The 23,341-nt window shown below is 34.8% G+C and overlaps 2 protein-coding genes across 6 annotated transcripts in view; one reads left to right on the top strand and one right to left on the bottom strand.

Moving 5' to 3' along the window:
* Nucleotides 1–17,087, top strand: part of LOC135849190 (uncharacterized) — a 40,799-nt gene extending 23,712 nt beyond the window's left edge. The window contains exons 2-10 of one of the 3 annotated variants that reach the window (XR_010559501.1): nucleotides 10,218–10,369; nucleotides 10,841–10,916; nucleotides 11,017–11,138; nucleotides 11,220–11,354; nucleotides 11,483–11,667; nucleotides 11,736–11,909; nucleotides 15,846–16,078; nucleotides 16,174–16,457; nucleotides 16,590–17,087. Coding sequence is in view for 1 of the 3 variants with exons in the window: in XM_065369496.1 (XP_065225568.1) it covers nucleotides 11,079–11,138; nucleotides 11,220–11,354; nucleotides 11,483–11,632 (345 nt within the window). In the remaining 2 variants the exon portion in view is untranslated. Of the gene's footprint in view, nucleotides 1–7,874; nucleotides 7,915–10,217; nucleotides 10,370–10,840; nucleotides 10,917–11,016; nucleotides 11,139–11,219; nucleotides 11,355–11,482; nucleotides 11,668–11,735; nucleotides 11,910–15,845; nucleotides 16,458–16,589 lie in introns of those variants that run through there. The other 2 variants (XR_010559502.1, XM_065369496.1) reach the window with 2 other exon arrangements.
* Nucleotides 7,908–23,341, bottom strand: part of LOC135849189 (uncharacterized) — a 373,560-nt gene continuing 358,126 nt past the window's right edge. For 2 of the 3 annotated variants that reach the window (XM_065369494.1, XM_065369495.1), the window contains 2 exons: nucleotides 9,719–9,838; nucleotides 7,908–9,614 (listed from right to left, as the gene is read on the bottom strand). In XM_065369494.1, the coding sequence (XP_065225566.1) occupies nucleotides 9,132–9,614; nucleotides 9,719–9,775 (540 nt within the window). In that variant the 5' untranslated portion in view covers nucleotides 9,776–9,838 and the 3' untranslated portion in view covers nucleotides 7,908–9,131. Of the gene's footprint in view, nucleotides 9,615–9,718; nucleotides 9,839–9,918; nucleotides 10,066–23,341 lie in introns of those variants that run through there. The other variant, XM_065369493.1, reaches the window with a different exon arrangement.

Genomic DNA, 23,341 nt, shown 5'->3' with positions numbered 1-23,341 from the left:
TTCTAATTTCATAGGCCATTGATCTACTGATCATACATTTCGTAGAAATATTGTCATCTTACTGCTTCAAATTTCAAATTAAAAAAATCTTAATTAATGAAAGTGATGAGCGTTTGTGTGAATTTAATGATGCATCGTAGGTACTAGCAAAGGATTTATACGAAATTGGATGACATACTTAATTTTTGGGGAAATGATTTCATAGGTAGTGAAAAAGAAAGAAGAAAACCCCATAATTACAAAGTTGTATGATTAATGAAATTAATCAGTTTTCGAAAAAATCGCTTTTCTACGTCATAGGTGTACGTACGTACGCTCTGTTATGAATTGTAATAGTCTGAAAGCTGGTGCGCTTCACAATAGGTAAAATATACGCCTGAGAGAAGAACTAAAGTTGGCGGAAGGCATTATTTAATTTTTTTCTCTGTTTCTCAATATTGAATCAGACTAGAAAACAAAGGTTCTGGCGGTATATGTAGGTATCCTAACGTAGAAAGCTGCGACTTTCAAGATTTTATTTCTTGGAGAGAATGTGCCCAAAATTGTGAGAGCAAGGCACATAAAAATCAGAAAAAAATTGCCTGCAACTAAAAAAAAACTCAAATTTCGTTGAATGGAAGACTTTCAGTCTTTCATTCTGCAAAGATTGTGAGAGTAAATAAGAAAAAGTCGAGACCTGTATTGAAGAAAGCGTTTATTGAGCCGAGAAGAAAAAATTAGAATGATTTTTTTTTCATCTTATTCAAAGTGATTTCTTCAATCCACTCAACGCATGATTTTTTGTTTTTGTCTTGTTCAAAATTTCATTTGCTTTGTCTGAAAAAAGTAAGTACCTAAATGAATGCTGTCCTGAATGTCGAAGAGTTCATTGAAAAACTCGTCATCTTCAGCGATTCAAAGTATCATCTATCCTTTTGGCCGCAAATTGTGATTTTCTCCGCATCCTAGCATTGGCCCCGGTCTCATAGAGTTGGCCATTTGAATTTTGACGTTGAAGTCGTTGAGGTCGTTGAAGTTGTTGACGACGTTGACTCTCCGATTCTTTCAACTTTTGGGTCCGTTGTGAATAATCGGTCTTATCAGACTGCGTACGTATTTGTCGCTCATGAGCCAAAGATGATGACGTATCCTGACGTGTACGTTGGTTTGAATATGCTTGCTGGGCAGATTTCACAACTGAAACATAGCATCGTAATACAGTTTTCCTATTATCTGGATAAAAGAAAACGAAGTCATCACTTTTGTTAGTTTCATTATAGAGTAGATTATAGGCTCATTCCATGTAAAATCACCGAGCTTTTTGCCTTTGGGGTCGGTAATTTTCAAAATATTTTTCATGTGGATTGTGGATAGAACTGTAAGTAGTTCTTCAAATGCATCCGCAGAGGAGATAAGGGTGCTCAAAGTTTTGAAGAAAAAAGGGATACTTATTCGTGTCCCTTTCAGCAAAAAATGGGCAAAAAGTCTCGTTGTTTTTTTTATCAAAATTGCCAGCAAGTTTCTTTTTTCGCCAAAAACTGCTTAAAATTATTTTCTGCTGAAAAAATCCAAAATGTCATCTTTTTCAAAAAATTTCCCATAAGTCTGTTCATCTATTTATGAAAAATTGCGAAAATGTCTCATTCTCTAACGAAAATTTTGAAAACGTTTCATTTTTTCCATTAAGTAATTGCTTAAAGGACTCTTTTTAAAAAAAAAATTGGCTGGTAAGGTATTCATTTTGGTCTAAAATTGCCAAAAATGTTATCTTTTTTTATTAAGTAAGTGTAAATTACTAATAAGGATGTCTCACTTCAAAACGTCTCACTTTTTCTCAAAAATCAGTCAGAAGTCTTGTTTTGTTTCACCATAAGTTGCCAAACGTATAAAATTGCCTCCGTATGTCATTTTTCTATCAGTAATTTCTAAAAAGTCATATTTTTTTCAAAAATTGTTGAAGTCCGAATCGAGTTTTTTTTTTCAATTTTTCAGCATTAAAATGTTTTGCTCGCTTTTCGTAACTTTATTGGTTACTTTTTCAAGCATTTTTGGTTACTACAGTCACTTTATTTAGTGCAAAAAATTATGTATGTACGAACCATGTTATAATTTCTTGGAACATTTTCTATAAGTGAGTAATTCCAAAGACCAACTGTGTCGCATAATATTTTGCGATGAAATTACTCATAGTAATTTTGAATGCTCTCACCGCACACAAACCTAAATTTACTGTGAATCATCAGCCATTTAAATTGATAAACTACGTTGCGAATTACATACGTGTGTTGTATCTGTATAATGAATACCTATACCAAAACGATACTCATCGGAGTGGTTATCAGACTTTGTCCACTTCAGTGGAACTATACTTAACATCTGATGTAATACCAAACAATTTTTTAGAATTAAATTTTCTACTTCCATTGTTTGCTGGAATTACTTTATGACTTCTAACCGAAACAAAATTTTCTAAACGGCCTAGCGGCTTGGATTTAATGTTTTTTATTGATATTTTTTTTAAATGACCTTTTTTGATCTAGCTTTGATGAGTTTTTTTTTTTTTTTTTTTTAATCTTTGATTCAATTCTGAGAATTGTACTCAATTTGAACTTGATGATGACTACTATGGCAAAAAAGCTGCGCCAGTTGAGATCAAATCTGAATAAAGCTCACTTGTTAAATTTCGATCAAAAACTTGAAAAAAATAAAATAAAAAAAATACACGAAGTCTAAATTCAAAATATTCACGCCTATCAATCTGCTCCCCTACTTTCATTAAAGATTAATAATATAATGCCTAAAAAAGATAAACTTACCAACTTTACCGCCTATTAGGAACCAACTACTTTTACAGGCGTCGGCGCCGGCAGCATTGAGCAGAGCTATACATCCTGTCAAGAATCCCACAAGAAGCACAATTTTCATTTTCAGAATATGATCCAACTACATATACGTTCGCGAACTCAAAATCAAACTGAAAATTTTTTGCTATTTCCGCGGACACTCCTTGTATGACTCTTTATAATAAGCAAATTTAATACATGAACGTGTGCTTGAATTTATTTTTAAAAATCTGGACTTCCCTCTCCATTAAAAAAAATATGATTACCTACCATAAATAGTCATTTAGGAAGTAGTAGATATAGAATATTTCGCAGCTCGTTCCATGAAAATCTGACACAGAACAGTGTTTTTTTGAATGGTACCTACTTTTTTTGACATTTTTGTGGGATTTTGCTTTTATTTTGTGATATTATAGAAAGTGAAGTTGCGCATTTGTTCAAATTCGCACAATTTGCATTCATATCAAGTTACGTTCAGAGATTATTCCGTGAATAATCATACTGGAAAGCTGCAAAGGTACCTATCATATGGTATTCGAAGAAAATACTCTTCCGTTTATAGGAAGCTTTTGGAAATGGGCTAAAAAAGTCGAGAGAGCTATTGAAATAAGTGTTTATTAAGTTTTCTTGTTCGTCATACCCAGAATTTAATTTATTGTCTTGTTGTTATGTGAAAAACAAAGTACATATCTACTTCAGGTATTAGCCTGAATGATAAAGACATTTTAAAAAGAGTTGATTTGAAAAAAAAGTTGTTGAAAAAATTGTGTCTGGATCTACCTATTATCTTCTCCAAGATGGCACACAGTGTCCTTCATCGCACTGGAATCCCTTCGGACTGCATTTCACTATAAACAAAGCATAAGAATAATTATTATGATAATTGGGTGCACTTTTCACTATTCCAATAAATGATCAAGTTTTTGAATTATATGATGAAAAAAATTATAGCAGTTTTCTTCATCAGATCTATCACGACAATCGGGAAATCCATCACATCTTCGTGCATTCGGTATACAATGATGACCATCAGCACACCGGAATTCATCAGCATTACATGTTAATGGTGGAGGTGGTGAAGGTGATGGCACATCTGAACAAAATCAAAATCAGGCGTTATAACAGAAACGCAATAAAAAGATGACATTTCAACAAAAAGAAAAGTCCCATACGTGCAACTTGAACACTTATATGTATGTATATGTATGGATGATGCGATGTGAAAACCAAAAAGGTAAAGAATATTGACAGTGGGTCGGAAAGAAGGTAGGTAAAGGTATTCGCTATTGTGAATGCATTCAGGGAAACCCTTGCAAGAAATTTTTATTCAAGTTCCTATATGTAGGTACTCGTATTGTGCTCTGTACAGTAAGTATCGGAATTATTTTTTGAAAAACTACCATTTTCGTTTCAAAGAGGTAACAACAATTCGATAGGAACTACTAACATTGGTAATAAAATATTCTCACCTGAAGGACAGCCATCTTCGTCTTCTCCCTGCAGAGAACAGTCTTTTACTCCATCGCATCTTTGAATCATATCAATACAGTTTTATCCAGAAATTAATTTGTCTTAGCTGAAAAGAAAAAGTATTTCGATTACAGGCCTGAATGACAAAGGCATTTTAAGTAGTGTTGATTTAAAAAAAGTAAAGAGTTGAAATGAAAACCTCGTCTCAGAATCTACCTACTTACTTACCTATATTATCTTCGTTGCTCTAAATATGTATCATCTGAAAAATGGGGCAGAAGCCTGCATTTTTTGGGGGCAATTCTTAAGATTTGATCATATTATCCAAGAGATATGAGTATGTCGCCACTCTGGCGTATGCTTCAAGAATTGGCTTGGGCGTAGTAGGAATAAAATGATTTGTATTCCATGGCATATGTTGTCCTGAATAATGGTCCATATTCAAATCATTCGTGTTGATGGGATTTTTAGGAACCATGATGGGTACTTTTACTTTGATGTAGTTATCTAGGGCACCTGAAACATGACATCGTAATGTATTTTTGTATTATCTAGATAAGAAATCATACGTTAAAATTAGAAATTTACACCTCCTAAATGAAATGTTGACTGATTTTTCAAAAATTCTGCTCTTTTTTTTGCACAAAATTTCATTTTATTGAAAGCAAAATTTTTTTCAAAGTCAGAATAACATTAAGTTTTTGTTAATTCTCAATTTTTTTTCTTTTTGAAATTGAAATTCTCAAACAATATTTGATCAAAATTGAAAAACCCGGGCCCGGCGTTATCTTATCCTATTTTGCTCACTCCAATTTTGTTTCGATGTGAAAATTTTTCATGGTGAGCTGTCGAAGTTATTGATAGAAGGGAATAGAATTTCATGTTCTGAAAGATTAAATTTTTCCTCAGCAGGTTCCTTTTTAAAAAAATTTGAAATTTTACAGCAAACCACGCGTATCAACTTGGTTTTTTGTTTCCATCTGCATTTTTGAAACAGGCTATGGAAATCAACTCGATTGTTTGAATGAAATTGAAGAAAATTCCTCAATTTACAAAATAAGTGATCTTTCAAGTTTTATTTTTATTTTTTTTTATAATATCACAATCTAATTGTTCATAAGTAACTGGGCTTCTCTCATTTCTCTCATGAAAAATTTTCGAAATTAATCGGTTGAACTTCTGTAGGCGTTAAAGCTGAGAAATCCGTTAAATTTCAGTCACAGAAAAATTTTTATGAGCGTGTTCGTGAATTTAAATCGTATAAAATCACTCGCAATCTAATTGAATAAAAACTCGAAATATTTGTACTGATCTACCTGCTTACCTATACTTTATTAAAAGTAAGGTAATAATCGAAAATTTCAACTTACCAGTTCGAGGTACCGGACGAGATCTACCTGGAGGGGCAGCGTTGAGTACAGCGATACAGCCTACGAGGTATCCTACGAAAAGTACGATTTTCATTTTTCGAATATAATTCACAATTGTAAACTTCAATCAAAGTAAAGCAAAAATATTGTAGATGCCTGTTGAATATTGAATTAGTTAAACATATATAAACGACAAGTGCTCGCGTAAATTTCACCAACTCAACCAACTATAACTATAGGCCAACGAACAGCCACTGTGAGATTTTTTATACCTACTCAATTTTTTGTAAACATATCAGCGTAGGTACATGAAAAACCCAATCTGGCCGCAATTATGACTCTGTGGCAAAATTATTCGTCTTTTTAAATTTTATTGACCTTTGAACTCCTGATACTACATTTCGTAGCGATATTTTTCTCTTACCTACCGAGAATTTTAAATTCAAAAAAAAAAATCCTAATTAATACCAGTGATAAGCGTCGGTGTAAATTTGATAATTCTTGGGGAAATAATTTGATAATAAATTTGAAAAAAAAAACCTATTGCGTTGCATATAAAATTACCAACAGATGTGGAGTATGGTTAATGAAAGTAGGTTATCAGTTTTGCGAAGAAATTGCTTTTATACATCATGTAGGTAAATACTACATACATAAGATGAGTTAAACTTTGATCAAATCTGTTTTGGGCGTTTTAAAAGAAATTCAGTAAAAATTTAAAATCAGAAATTGAAAATTAAATTTAAATTTTGACCTATACTTATTTGGAATGAACTAGACCTCAGCTATTCCAGATAGGTAAGTTAAGTACAAGTTAAAAGCTTCCATTTGAACATTTGAAAAATTACAGCGAATATAGTTTCTGACCATTTTAATACGCTAATTAGAATTGCACCACGAAATCTCTTGTGACCACGAGCTCCCATCTCCAATTTTGATCGAAATTCAAAATTCAAAAAATTGAAAATGAAATAGTATATCGATTGTTATTTATTTGAAGACGCTGAGTTTCAATATTGGCTTACTTTTTTTTTTAATGGAAAAAATTGGGATCCAAAAAATATTTTTTCCTCTCTCGTGTCGAAAGTCGACTATCGAAATGCGTTAGTAGTTAAGGTATGGCTTGGAAAAAAATACTCGCTGAGTTGTAGCAGTTCAACTGCACATTTCGAGATTTTAGGGCATTTTTTGTTCTAAAAATACACTGAGCCTTAAAGAACCTAAAAACACTTTGGCAACTCGATTGCAAGAAGATTTCTACATATAGCTGTCCACTCTCACCTTTCAAGTATTCAACAAATTTTTTTCTGAAAAAATTGGTGTCCAAAATATTTTAGTTTTTCATTCATGCTGAATTAAGTTACACTCAAAGCACATCAGCAATTCAAAATTCAAAACTCGGATATGATGTGGACGCAGCTGGAATTTGTCGTCTCCACGCCGAGTTGAGCAGATTGTTAAGTATCCAAAGCCAAGCGATGTATCCAGTCTAAGACGTTTCATTGGCATGCTGGGCTTTTACAGACTCTGCCTACCAAATGTTGCTGATTTCCAGTGGCGTGTCCAAGCCATCATCTGTAGGAACAAGAAGACTGATAAGACACCTCTTGTTTGGACAGAGGATGCGGAGCGAGCATTTGAAGAGCTAAAGCAGTGTTTGAAAGATGCTGTCATGCTTCATCATCCAGATGACTCATTACCAATCATTCTGTCTACAGACACATCCAGCACAGCTATTGGAGCAGTTTTGTCACAGCAATGTGAAGATGTGCTTGAACCATTAGCGTTTTTCTCGCAGAAAGCTTTCACCTGCTGAGACACGTTACAGCATATACGATTGTGAGCTGTTAGCAATTTATGCAGCTGTGCGCTACTTCCAGAGTCACCTTGACGGCAGAGAATTTGTGATCTATACAGATCATAAGCCCATTGTGTTCGCATTCAAGCAAGACTCAAAAAAAGCCCCACTGAGATGTGCCAGACAGCTTGACTACATTTCGCAGTTCACTGCTTTGAAGGCATTCTTCCTCATAAGATATACCTACTTACATGTCGACTGAACCAAAACACAAAGTATTTAAAATGACTTCGACTCGTTGAATATTTTATTATTCGTTGTGAAAAATTGATGCACTTTTTTGCATTTTCATTTTCATACAGAATATTTGTTTATCGTTACCGGACACGGATAATGCCGTTGAAAAGTCAACAGAAGAGTCAAACAAGCATTTTATGAAGCAGGCTACCTCGACGTAAATAATTACATATTATGCACTAAGCTCGTTCATGCTTTATTAACCATCGATAATTTTCCATTTTTTCTTCCAAGAATTTTTCAAATAAGTACTAAAGCGATCGTTTTCAATCAACTGATAGGCCAATTACCTAGGTCGAATCTAAAGTAAAATAATCGTTAGATTTCTGTTTTAAAATTTATTAGGCTCTGAAAATGGCCATCGTAAAATAATCTAATTTTCGACTCCTTGACTCTTGACTGCCAAAATCACTCTGATCAACATCATATTATGAGTAGATTGGTCGAATTTGAGTTACCAGACCATAAATTGAAACGATAGATGCTTAAAGTAGATAGTCAGTAGGTAACTTTGCATCTAAAATAGAATAGGAAGGGATGAGGATAAGTCTGATCGACTGAAAAATCGCCCCAAAGAGGGACCCTGCGCTCTGATCACACGTTGAGAAAATAAAGTAGTGAAACCAAATCGTGAGAAAGAAGCTTGGGTACTTCAGATTCTAATTCAGAATTTCAAGAAGGATGTATTTTTAAATTTTCAATGTTCTTGCTCATTTTCTCGTAGGTAATACTTATCTCATTTTTTGGGAGTTATTTTTTTTCTAATTGAATTCAATATTTAATTAATCAAATAAAATTCATATATTATAAATCGAAATGGCAATTTGAGATTAAACCTTTCTCTATTTGAGATTGTTGAAAATTAAATCGTCTTTTGATTAATCGAAATAAAACAGTCGATTACTACAAATCAGTATTTTTATTGGATCGATTGAGCGAGATAAATTCTTCTATAATCAATAATTGTAAAAAGTAATTAGGTATGTAATCTTAAATAAAATGATCGGAAAATGAAATCAAGCCAAATTCATTCAACCAATTAAGTGATCAATCAATCGATCAATAATTTGATTACTTTGAAAAAAAAATAAATAAAAAACAGAAAAAAATATGAATAATTTTGAACTAACTGAAAAATGCCCTCCTCCGCAGTTCGCTTTTTTTTTTTTAATGGATATTCAGAACGATCTATGCGTAATTTTTGTGCTTGCAAAATATTTTACTTTTCATTTTGAAATTGAGTCAATTGAAAATTTTCAAAAATTGTGAATATTCGGTCGATTCTTCCCCCCCCCCCCCCCCGCCCGCATAAAATTGATTACAGATAAATTTCACGCAGATATTCTACGATTAAAGATATGCGTACGATTTACTTTAATTCTTCGCAGACCCAACTTCAACGGTAGATTTCATCGCCGCCTTTTTCTTAACCTCCTCCATGAAATTGGCGCTAGAATGATCGATAACCTGCTGCAAGGATTTCATAAAATGCCCCTCGATCTGCCTCATCAAACCGCTATCGCCTCCAATTTGTAAAAATTCTTGTAAATTGCCATCTTCCATTTTATGCGTCATTAATTTGAATATCAAAGCGTCCGTGGTATCTGGATTCAAAGCGATCGTTTTGCTGGGCTCTTTATGGTACTTTCTGATCATACCGTCGATAACGGGAGTTATAAATAAACTAGCTCCGGGTATAGGGGCGCTTCCTAACAGTATTTTGAGCACTTCTAAAAATTGTACGCTCATTTCGTCGGATAGCTGCGGCATATGAGAGAGTAGGAAGTTTTGGAATTTTTCCTTCAATCCACCCATTGACATAATAGAGTTGAGTAGTCCGCCTTGGGCAGGGGTACTCTGATGGATCATGATACGAGATTTATGAGCATATTTTTATTGCTGGTCTTGAATTCGATCAATCAATTTAAAAAATTTTAAAATTGTTTTAATGGAGTACTCACCGAATCTTTAGCTTCAGTAGTGGCAGTAGTGGCACCTTGAACCCATCCAGACAGCATTGATGGCACGTTTATGTTGCTCGTCAGGGATGATAATGAAGATGGGAGAGGGCATTGGACATCCTGTAACATAAATACAAACAATAAATGATCTATCAATTAGTAGATAGTTTTCAAAATGTCTCAAAATGTGTAAATCTTACTCTTAAAATTACAAAAAATATGAAAAATAACGTCGAAGAAAATTTCATGGTTTCAAATTGTCAATGCAAAGAGCTAAACTTCATGTTTCACCGGGCGCAGTTGAAGTTGTTTTATTTTTGCTAAAATTTTCTACAGCCAACGCAGACGGTACCTGCGTTTTAATTGCTGTCATTAGTCAGATGGTTTCATCAGGTTTTTTTTTTTTTTAACGAAGTCACACAAATTTGTACGTAGCTTGGATCGTCATACGATGGTTTTCAATTTCACCTGTGTAATTTGTGTTCTTTTTTCGATGCAGAGATACGGTTTTCAAGTCGAATGATACACCAGAAGACGAAGAGGAAGAGGAAGAAGAGAAATTCACGAGGAAAAAGCCAACGATGAGGATAGTTGAAGATTCGGGCACGAATAAATTGATTGTAGACCATAATTTTCACGAATTTGATGATTGTGAGCGGTGATTTGAAATACATTTGGCCTTTTTTTCAACCTCGAGTTTTCAAGATGCTTTGAAATTTTTTTAGGGGGGGGGGGGGGGAGGATAAGATTTCGTTGCAAAAAAAATTACTTAACATTTTGTCTTCTGAATTAAAAAAAAAAAAAAAAAAATGGAATTGGTGATGAAATTTGATTAGAAAATTGTAAAAAGAGGGAGTGAAGATGAGGAATTTTAAATAAAATAATAATAAAAAAAAAAACTAGTCAGCGAGCACTGAATTTGTCCCAATTCCTGGTTCAACTTTCAATCAATACATCTCATGCAGGAGGGGGAAGGGTAAAAATACACCAAGGTATAAGTACTTAGTTTACATAACCGCATTTAACTTGCACCAGATAAAATACTCGACTGTGGAAATTCACCTGGTAATTTATTAAAACCTAATACATAAATAACGCACCCACTCGTGTATTTTTCAACAGAACTGGAAAAGGAAGAAGGAGACGATGACGTAATCGATGCAGATAAATTAAACGAGACATTGGGTAAAATACACATGTGAGTATAGCTGATTTTTTCTTCGCTCAGGTCTCCTCACACCCTTCCCTTCTCTGGACTTGATCTCGAGTAATTTCTGAATCTGCGTCGAATTTTGCAGGAGACAACTTTTGGACGACTACCAGCACGATGTTCGTTTATTGAAAGAAATGCTGCTGGAAGATGGCGAGCTACACTCAGATGCGAAAAGACAACGTAAATTCCAGTGGAAAAGTTAGACCAGTGTGTATCCTTCCCTCCCTCTCCCCCCCCCAATCATCACTCTATTTTTTTTACTTTTATTTCGAATGTTTCTTATCGCAGACGGAGATGATTTCTTTAAAAACTACATATAGTTACGATTCGGACGACGAGATTAATTTAAACGACAACGACGAAAGTGAAGAGCACTGGAGAAAAATACGCCACGAACGTGAAACGTTTCTATCGCAACAGGAGGTAATTTTTTCTCTCTGATTTTCAGTCATAGTATGTGGCAGTTTCTACTTGTTAAAAACCACCACTTTGATCTCATTCGTCTTTATGTTCTCGATTTTCTCATTTTATTTATTTTTTCCCCCAAACAGAAAAAAAAATCGAAACTCAACGATACAGGCACCGAAAGCGTCGAAAGTACTTTCTCGAGCACGAAAATCATCGACGAAAGTATAGTTATGAAAGTCGTCCAATGTACTCAGTCGTTTTCGTCGGGTGACTGCGAACACCTCGAAAGATAAGCCTGATCAAGGATTATCAAAAATTAATTACTACAGTAAGTTCTATTACGATCTTGCTGTTTCGCAAATGAGTACAATTTGACTGAAATTCGTTATTTTACAGATTCAATGCGGTTCCTTCCTGACCCAGGGTAAATACTAAACTGCTGTCCAAAATGACCTTATCAGTTAGCGAAACCAAAGAAAATTTACATGGTGTCAAAAACAGCAGGAATTTCGTCTTCGGAGCCAGAAGCCCTAAAAAAAAAAGAACAAGTCACAGTTACGCGTTGAAAAAGTAAGCTGACAATTCGGAAAGCTCAATTTACAAATCATATTTAACTAAGTATATTTTTAGTGTGCGTAGCACACTATTGGTTTCGCTTTGAGAAATGAAATTTTATTGGAACTGAATGTTCTCTTAAGCTATCCAACCGTTTTTTGTACCTATTGGACACCATTTGAGAATCATTAAGGCGGAGGGAATAGATTAATTTTCATTCAATTCGGATGGGTAATTGCTGAGTAATTGCAATTTTAGTTCATTATTTTAATGCATTAAATCCTAAAAAAGGGAAAAGGGGACTTGTAGAACACCTGCCGCTCATTGTACCCTGCTATACCCCTAGTCTATTCCATCACCAGCTGTGTTTCATTGTACCCTGTTACACCCCCAGTCTGTTAGCTGTAAATTCCAAGTGGGCGTGGTTTGGTGGGGCGTTTACCAAACAAATATATTATTTTAATGCCCTAACCCTCGTAGCAAAGTTGTGGCTGAGTGGTTAGGGCATGTAGGTAGGAATAGGAAATTTAGGGACCCAGGTTCGAATCCCCGTGAGGTAAGTAGGTAGGTGACGGAATTTTCGTAGGAAAATTGGATAGGTAAATGCTTTGGAGTTACTATGTAGTACATGGTAATGGGGCAAAAGTAATGCTGAAACTGAGTTATGAATTATGATATCATTTGCTAACTAAAAATTCATTTCATTAATTTTTTGTCTACCTATTTAACCATAAGTATACCTAAAGTAAGAATTACTTGACATGAATAATTTTTAACTTTTTACTTATAATTTAAAAATTACTTCAAAATGAGAAATTAAACTAATTTTTGTACAATTGAAACATGTAATTTTTATTATCATGATTTAGTAAAAATTATTAAAACAAAATGATTTTTACTATTGGTACCTATAGCAAAATTTATTAAAATGATAAGTTTTACTATACGATTACAGTAAAAATTATTGAATGGGATCTGGTACTTAATTGTGAGTATTTAGTTGAATTTGTTTGTAAAAATTACCCATATTTTTTTCGTGTAATAGGCAATGCAAATTCTTAACATAGGTATTTTATAAGATTTAATTCTTAATTTAGAATAAAAAGCAAGTTCTGAAAATTGGTTTGAAAATTTATAAATTTGAAGACAATGGAAATTCTAAAAAAAATAATATGAAAATTTGTATTTAGAGACGCTGAGAATTCCAAAAATTGATTAAAAGTTCTGTAAGTTGCAGATAATGTGAACTTGAAAATTATATGAAATAAGTATTGTAATATTTATGAAGATGAGAATTCTGAAAAATTGGAGGCAATGTGAATTCCAAAAATTGAGTAAACGTTTTACAATTTGTGGACAATATGAACTTGAAAATTGAATTTGAAATTTTTTAATTTAAAGACAATAAGAATTCTGAAAAATTATTCAAAATTTGACTATTTAGAGGCAATGTGAATTCTAAAAATTGATTGCAAATTTCCTAACTCAGCAGCAATGCAAAATTCTGAAAATTTATTGAAAACTTTATGAAATTGTAGCGATGGGGAATTCGGGAAATCGATTTGAAATTTTGTAAATTTTAAAACAATGCAAACTATGAAAAACAACTAGAAATTTCTTAATTTAGAAGCAATACAAGCTTATAAATTATTCTGAAATACCTATTGTAATTTGGAAAATATGAAAACACTGAAAAACAATTATTATTTTGAAGCAGTGAGAGTTTCAAAAATTCTCATCACTGTGACATGGTTGATTCACTTATGCACTACCTAGATGTAATAACGGTTATAGCTGTAGAAAAGGCAGCTAGCTACGCTTCGATTCTGAACTAAAAGAGGCCGGTTTTGTGCCCCCATTCGATTTTTCTTTACTTTGGGTCCCACCGACCCCCTCTGATGATAAACTGCACGTCCTCAGAACATTACAATACAACAGTATATATGTTGGGTACCAAGTCCGAAATTGTACAATTCGGGGATGGTACAGCCAATTTTGTACCATCTCCGAAGTGTCCGGACCAAGCGTGAATATCACTTTTTCATCGGGCTTGGTTCGTACCATGCCCGGAGGGTCCGGACAAAGTGTTCGGCTCAGTACAAATTGTGTTGTGCAAAGTTGGAAATATAGTTTTACAATGAATGAATTCGAATTAGTAGTCCAGTAAATAAAGCACTTTTTGGAGGTAAACCCAAACAAAATTGCGACAAAAGATTTTTTTGCTTTAAAAGGTCTAGGATGATGTCCTAAACAACATATCCGGAGCCGCCCCCGATCCACCTGGTGCGTTCCCCCCCACAGTGGATTTTAGCCCCCCAAAACACGTTTTTCGCAATTTTCTCCCCCGCATTGCATTTTAGCGAAAAATGTGTGGATAGATTAAAAATCTACGTCAAATTTCCGATCTAATGATGTATCAACTTCCCTTGTTGGTACAAGGGGGGTGGGACTACAACCATTTAAAGAAGGGGGGTTTTCTGACAAATGCGTAAAGGCAATAGCCGCCTAAGAGGGGTGAAATGGTCTCCGAGAGCGTTTAGATTGATATTATCATGGAAGGTGGGTACCATTGAGAAACTTCCGCGTGGAAAATTTCAGATCCACTGCCCCTCCCCTTTTTGGGGAACGCCCCTTTTCTAAAATTTCAAAACCATTTTTCTCAGCCCCATGTGGACCGATTTTGAAAATTTTTTAGTATGTTGTACACATCCTTTGGAGGTACACCCACAAAAATTTTCAGCCTCCTCCCCTCATATTACTGTGGGGGGGAACGCACCAGGTGGATCGGGGGCGGCTCCGGATATGTTGTTTAGGACATCATCCTAGACCTTTTAAAGCAAAAAAATCTTTTGTCGCAATTTTGTTTGGGTCAAACTCTTTATTTACTGGACTATAGAGGGTTTATCCATATTTGAGTGGACTCGAGGGAAGACGCCTTCATGGAGGTTTTTGACCAGACTGTGTATTTTGGGGGAAAAATTCAAATTATTACAAATTATCTGTAGGCAGCTGGAAGTGAAATTTGTTTGGAATTGCTGCGTCTTCACCAACACAGTCCCCCCAATTGCGCGAATCGGTTAGTAAGGCCATTCTGGACTCTGGAGCCTTTAGCGTGATTTTCTATTTCTACAGAATCTGAAAATTTCTCAATGTAAAAGGCATGAAAATTAATTTGAGAGCCTTAAAATCTACTTGTGGCTTATTTTCGACATGTTGAAAGGGCTTATCCGCATTTTGAGCCCGTTTCTAGGACACGTCGACTGGTTTTTTTCACAAAGTATATTTTAAAAGGAAAAAAAATTTTAAAAATCAAAAATCTCTGTTCGTAGGAAATTTTTGAAATTTGCACGAATCGATATAAATCTTGTCAACCCCTCCCTCTCCTTTTCAAATTTTACCAATTACAGCTATTCTAAGCCCCCAATGCAATATTCAATTTCTCTAGAAGGTCTGGAAATTAATTTTAAAACAAATTGTATCTCACTATTTTCGACCCATAATAATTATAACGAATTCATCCACATTAAGTTCGATTTCCAGACGGAAATCTTGAATGCATTTTTGTATCAGAATATTTTAGAAGGAAAAAAATTCTAAGTACTCGTATCAAAAATTTTCTGTTCTAGGGGAAATTTTTGAAATTCGTACGAATGGACGAATGGTAATATTATTACAACTAATGTAATTCGAATTCATTCATTATAAAACTAGGTACATTTCAAACTTTGCACAACACAAGTTGTATCAAGTCGAACACTTTGTCCGGACCCTCCAGGCATGGTACGAACCAAGCCCGACGAAAAAGTGATATTCACGCCTCGTACTGCAGATAAACCGTAGATATCTACAACAAAAAAAGAAATATTTCTCTGAACAAACTGTTCGCGATTTGACTAAATAATGAATTTCGTTGTTTTTAAAAATTTTTATTTACTCAATCTTTGTCTGCAGCCATCGGAAACAACTCGCATTCAGCAGAACACTTGTGATTTTTTGATTACTCATACGTGTTGAAGCAGTGTGACTCGTGTGCCATATCGATGACGATAATACGAAAATCCGAAAATCAAATAAATCCGAACGCAGTATTTTTCAAAGCTGTGTCATCACAACGAAACAACATTCAATTGCGCCGATGCAGATGCCGATGAAAGAGATAAATCAGGCAGGCACCTACACTATAGGTACAGCAAACAAACACATTACGATGTACCTACCAATCGCGCATTTCTCACCGAAAAAAGAAAATTGAAAAAAACTTTATTGATCATTTTCGCAGCTACGAAAACAAATGGCAATCGACACAATAAGTTTTCGTTCCAAATAAAGAAAAAAATGCCAATGGAAAAATTCTCTATATAATGAAACCAAAGTACCTATAGCTCAGTTGCACTGTTCTGAAAGCATTTTTACGATTACTTTGGTACTTTTCATTTTATAACACGCATTTGAAATGGCAATGAAAGTTATCGGCGTGTATTTAATGCTGTCGTATCTTTTTCTACACAACGACGTCTCGGGTTTCATACAAATCACCGAACAGCAATATGCTGCTTTTAATGGGTAAGAAATACGAAAAAAAGTCCGACTTCAGATAATTTTCGCTCATTTTTCACGCACACCATCAGCTCAATACCGAACACTAACAATACATACCCAATAAAAAAAAACCGATCAACCTTAATTTTTTCACAGGGTAGATCCTACAACAAGCTGCAAATGCAACAATACAATGATAGCCATATGCAATATGCTGGGTAAAAGACCAGGATTCACAGACGGACAAAAATGCCAAGTAGCCGGGTTTCCATCGTGCATGGACTCATATGTAATATTACAAAAGACCTGCGGTGGAGGGACATTTAAAAAACAGATAAAGATACTGATGTGTTCGTGGACTCCGGGAAAAACATTCATTCTTGGTAAGGGACAATCTCCAAATCACGTGATGAATTATGGTATTAACAAGGACAGAGATCTCGAAGGATTGGCGGATATTCTATACAAAGCATGTTAGATTTAATAGAAAATTCAAAACCATAATATATGTAGCTTACCTGAAAATTTATTGTTTGCAAATGTTTTTTTCATGTAGGTACCTCGTACATTTATTGAGTTTGATTGTTCAAAATTACGAGTACCTATACTCTAATTGAATACCTAATATTAAGTACCTACATAATAAAATTATGAGAGCATTAATCTTTGCTTATTTTGAGACAGCAGCCCCAGGACAATTTGTTTGAATTTTGACTGTATTGGAAGAGTCAAAGAGGCCCTCGAAACGGGTCCAGTGCCTTTTGTAGGTGAAGGACCTATCTAGGGTTACACCTAGGTATTTGAGGTTACCTCCATGTTTCAGATCTGTTCCACCCCATCGAATATTCAATTGTCGCTTTGCTTCACGATTTCTGAGATGAAAAGAGCATGTTTCTGTCATTGTTGGATTTGGTTTGAGGTGGTTATCTTTATAGTATGTGTCCAGTTCTTCTATAGCTTGGTTTAGTGTGTCCTCCACCTCCATAAACTTACCTATTATGTTGGGTAGTTTTGCAAGATCATCTGCATACAGAAACTGGTTAGCATCTGGCCCAATTGGTTGGTTGTTGGTGTAAATGTTGAAGAGAATTGGTGACGAAATACTGCCCTGGGGCAATCTGTTCTTTTGCCGCCTCCAGGTGCTGTTTTTACCATTGAGTGTCACATAAAATCTTTGGTCTTTCATCAACATAGTGGCTATTTATGTGTAAATTTAAAATCCTTTGTAAGTTGGTACACCTTATTGGCGAGTCCGCTATCACCAGGAGCGCTACTGTCGCATGTTGATTATGGGATAGGAGGTTATCACACACCATTGTTGATTATGGTGGTGTACAGATGTAAGACGTTTTTTCGATTAATTATCAAATTATAATATTGTTTTGCCGAAAATGGATGATTGTAATGTGAAGGCATATGATGCCATATATTACAAAGTGTACATTATTCTCAAAAATCATATTTTTCATGAGAAATGATACTATCACTGGGATACTGGGGTGTCCAAAAGTTAGTTTACGCTATCAAAATTCGCGTGTATCTCGAGAACGGAGCTTCTTATTAATAAACTGATGATATTGATCTGAAAGTGAATTTAATTCTCTACAATTTTGTTCATAACATTTTTCATCTTAGGATGTACCGTTTTCCAAAGAAATTCAACTTTTATGCCAAAACATATAAATGCTGAAATATGAAAAACACTGTTTATGTGCGTGTATCTCAAGAACCAAGCATCCGAGGGAAAGTTAATGACACTCTGCTAAAAGAAAATTTCAGCTTCTACAATTTTGTTCATAACTATTATTATCGTAGGATGTACTGTTTGTCCAGAAAATCAATATTGATGTCAAAATGCATGAATTCAACATTGTTCTTTTTTTGTGAAATTCATGTTTTTTGACATAAAAGTTGACTTTCCCGACGAACGGTGAATCCCAGGGAAAAAATGGTTATGAACAAAATTGTAGGGGATAAAATTTCCTTTCAGATAAGGTCATCAGTAGTTGCTAAGAGGCTCTGTTCTTGAGATGTATGCCAACTTTTACAATAAACCCATTGTTATCCTAGTGTTTATTGTATCATATCCCATAACCAACAGCCTGCAACCAACACCTGTAGAGCGCATACTTTGGTAGCGGACTTGCCAATACTAGAGTAGTCGGTGGCACACTGTGTCAAAAGCTGCTGTGAGGTCAACAAACACTACTCCAGTGACTTTCTTCTTTTCAAAGCCATCTTCAATGTGCTGTGTTAGGTGTAATATTTGGCCAGTGCATGATTTGTCTGATCTAAATCCAGTCTGCTGTCTGATCAGCCCCCTCTTCTATTATACAATCAGCTATGCTATTCAAAATTACTCTTTCAAAAATCTTGTATAGGTGACACAGCAGGGCAATAGGCCTGTAACTCTTTGGGTCATTTGCATCTTTGCCTGGTTTCTGTAATGCAATAAGATAACATGTGTGTGTTACCATAATCTTGGTATTCTTGAAGTTTCTATACTGGCATTAAACAAATTTTGACCCAATTTATTGCCTTTGGTCCGAAGTGTTTAATCTGTTCAGTATATAAAGTACCTGTGGGTAACTACGCCAATTCGCTCAAAAATTGTGTTAGGACATGATGTATCCATCAAGCAGCACTGGTTACTTGTTCCTAATAATGAAAATAGTAGCCTGGCCAAATTGCATCACAAAGTGTTTGTTTATACAGGATGTACAAAAAAAAGAAAATTCAGTCTCAATTTTTCACCCCCTAATATTATTTTGGAATATGTGACTATTTCACATTAATTTAAAAAAATATAGGGTGGTTGCGGGTTAGATGCCCATAGTTGGGGGTTAGATGCCGGTGTGTCGCGGTTTTTCGAGCCTCACTGCCATAATTTTCATCGAAATGATTTCAAATTTGCGCGAATCGGTAGAGCAATTATTCCTCTATATTATACTAAAAACGTATTTTTTTTTATCCAGTAGTTTTTTTGCAATTTGAAAAAAAAACAAGGTCACTTTTTGACCGGCATCCAACCCGCACCTACTGGCATCTATCCCCCCAGTGTGGGTTAGATGCCGATTTGGTGAGGGATAGATGCCACTACCCAAAACCACCCCAAAAAAGGCTCCTAGAAGATTGAATTCGATGAAATTCTTTTATTTCATGCACAATAAATAAAATGAACATCAAAAATTCACAATGGAAGTTTAATTAATCAAAAAATAAAAAAGGTGTTTTTGAGAATTGACAATATGTGTTAAAAATGAATGTAATTCCAAAAATTGACTACACCAGTTGAAAATATTTAAAAAACCATCATTTTTGGACTTTTTGCCGCAGTATTAACAAAAAAAAATTTCACCTTCCTCACTCCCATTTAATTACTAAGGGTATCTATCCCGATCACAAAAACTGGCATCTATCCCGAAATGATGGGTCAGATTGCAAGGCCAATTTTCATACCAGAATTGAAACAAATTTTTGCAAATTTGCTTGAATATGTTAGTTCAAGGTATATACTTATGCGTGAGATACTTACATGCAGTTTTAAAACACTTTTTCTGGAGAAAAAATGTGTTTCAAAAATTACGTGAAAAAAGTATCACTGGTTTTAGCTACATAAATTTTTTCATTCGCATATCAAACAAGGTTAACAATAACCGTCACAGATCAAAACTTTAACACAAACTATGTTCACCTTAAGGTATAATCTGTGCTAATCAGTTTTCAGAAAGAGTTGATTGGGACGAGCGATTGGTGACCACACCGGCATCTAACCCGCAACCACCCTATGTTCAAGTAATGTTGAATAGAAGTTGTTACACACCATTGGAAAACACATTCAACTAGCTTTCAAACCATATAATCAAATTTTTTGTCAGACCTGTATTCACAACACAAAAAGTTATAGAAAGTTGAGGTTTTTTTCAAAATTGCTAAAAAAAAGTGTGAGGGTTAGTGATGTTAAAATGCGCGCATATTCATTTGCCTGCGCGCAAGGTGAGCATTTGCGCGCATATGCCCGCATTTGCGCGCAAATTCCACAAATGGACGTTATTCGCTTCTATTTGTGATTTTCAACAAGAAAAGTTGTCCAAAAAACGGAAAAGCATGAAAAAATAGGGCAAAAGCAGGACAATTTCTCATATTTTATTTAAAAGGAAGGGAGAGGGGTTCAATAATATTGCAATCGATTTTTTTCACTGCTTTAGAAAGTATTTTGATTTCTTTTTGAATTCAAAATTTTCAAATGTATGGAAATTGAAAAATTTTTGATTCAAAGTATGAAAAAACAAGCAATTCTTCCAAAAATACTCGTACCTACCTCAATATTTTCAGAAAGGGGAGCCCTCAAATTTTTGTTCCATAGTTAAGAAATGGTAAAAAAGACAATAGCAAGACAATTTCTCAAATTTTATATTTTGAATGAAAGGGGGTACTTCAGAAAGCATTTTGATTTTTTTTTTTCAATTCAAAGTTTTCAGATGTTTAGATGTTCTCCTCTTTCCCTCAAATTTATCATCACTTGACAGAAAATGTTTAGAAATTCATATTTTCAAAAAAAAAAAATGATAAAATAAGAAAGAATAAAATATGGGAAGTACAAAAATTTGTAGGGTTTCTCCACTAATAGGGGAACCCTATTAAAATCGCCTGGAATCCTCATTTGAGGTTTACCATTTTCTTCCAAAAATACTTGAATATTTTTCAGAAGGGAGAGTCTCAAATTTTGTTTCATGATTCAAAAATAGAAGAAGTGAAAGTGATCTGGTAGGCTACAAAGTGTCAAACAAGCAGGACATCATGAAAAAAAGGGGAAAACAGCAGAACTTTCTGAAGGACAACTTTTTCAAATATTTTAAAAGTTGGGAATCAAATAAAACCAAAATTCATCACTCTTTACTGAGAAATTGTTATGAAATACAGAAAAAATGGCTCAAATAATAACATTTTCTGACTTTGGGGGAGGTGAGTTGAGTTTATAGCGTTTTTATTAGTTTATTCATCAATAGCGACCTCTGGTCTGTATTTTGATATGTCACATGATTTTTTCATTGCGCAAATTTCGCGCATTTGCTCAAAATTTTTGGGCGCAAATGCGCGCATATGCCCGCAATTGCGCGCATTTGCTCAGCGAGCATATGCTCATAACATCACTAGTGAGGGTAAATATGCCAATGCAAGAAAATTACAGGTTTATGAGACAATTTTCAATGAGTTTGAGGAAAATCTTATTGAAAACTCAATTTTTCAACTAAATCACGGAGCATACTTTTGCTTTGTGTTTTGAACCCTAAAAATGTGTTTAATGGAAAAAGTTTTAAAAAATTACAAAAAATTACAAAAATTTACAACAAAAAACTAAATTAAAACGATTATACACTTTTATTGTTCAATTATTGCATTTATTTTTGTCAACTTGATTTTCAAGGTCCCAAACACAAAATAGTTGTTGATTATCCCAGAAAAATAGGTTTCTAATGAGTTTTTTTGCATAAGGATTAATGACATGGCTTTGTTACCCTATGAGGTTGGGTAACACAGCCTATATGTACTATGTGGAGAAATCGTTATTGCCAGACCATGTGAGACCCCTCCCCCCATTCATGACCATGGATTGGTAGTAGACACATATGACTACCACTTCCAACACTCACTTTAACCATGGGGTGTGGTTTGGGAAATAGAGTAATTCTCCAAACATGTGGCATTAATACCCACAGGTACCTTATGTTATCCACACCGGTAGCCTTCCTATGTATTTTTGGACAATTTGACTGCAGACTTCACAATTGGCGTGGCAAAGTTATTCACTTCTACATCTATGCATCTTTCCACTTTTGTTTGGCTGCTTTTACTCTCATTCTTGCCATTCAGGAGTAGTTGATGGGCTACTTGGTTAGCTGTAACCCGGGTGAAATTACTCTGTTGAGTCTTACCTTCGTCAAGTCTCTTCAACAGTTGCCAAGCCCGTCAGCTATCTTTGCGAAAATCTAGATTCTCTACTAATTCCTGCCATTTTTTCTGTCTAGATTCTGCTACCACTTGCTAATTGATTTCCTAATTCCTAGTTCAATGGTTTCCTCACTGAAGGGATTTTCATTTTCATTAAATTTTTCAACATGTGGATACAGACACAATTTTCTATCAGTGGGCGATTTCAGACCCAAGTAAGGACCTGTGTTTGAATCAGACACTGTTTCAAATTCAATTTTTCCAAATGGGCTATAGCTGAAAACCAATTAGAAACCTACTCCACTTTTCCCCCAAAATCACGCAATCGAAATTGTAAACATCTGTGGTTGGGTCAGGCACAGTGTCAAAACTGTTGTCGTGGTGTGGAGTTCTGACTGAATTTCATTGTGCAAAACCACCCTTCAGGCTGTCGATTATCACAATGAATTCTTTGACCAAAAAAATCTCCCCAGGGACCCGCTATCAACTCATCTACTCAAATTTCATGCTTATAAATTCATATCTTTGGCAAAAAATACCAAATTTCAGCCTTATGGATTTTAACCCAGTTTCCGGGAGAAGAATGAAATTTCGTGAGTTTCAGTTTGCGGCAATGACGTCCCAAAAACCTCCTAATTGCACCATTTTCAAATTGTGATTCGCAAATTCGCGATAAGTACCTTTTTTTCATGCACACTGCAAGGTAGTGAGTAACCTTTCAAACTCTAGCAGGCTTCCGATTATTGCAACGAATTCCTCGGCCCAAAAAACCTCTCTCCAGGAACTTATTTTCGACTCATTTTTGGTGATTTCAACTTTCCACCTGCCTTGTTCTTTTTCCACCAAGAAACCCGCATTTGGACGCTCATTTTGTTGAGGAAAACATGAGTTTATCCGCCTTTAAAATATGCCTGGAGCCAAAAACACGTCTTGTATTCGAGTAAAATCAAACATTT

The sequence above is a fragment of the Planococcus citri genome, chromosome 5 (assembly GCF_950023065.1).
Source record: "Planococcus citri chromosome 5, ihPlaCitr1.1, whole genome shotgun sequence".
Classification (NCBI taxonomy): Eukaryota; Metazoa; Arthropoda; class Insecta; order Hemiptera; family Pseudococcidae; genus Planococcus; species Planococcus citri.
The sequence above is the reverse complement of the archived record's forward strand: the minus strand, read 5'-3'. Positions and strand labels throughout refer to the sequence as shown.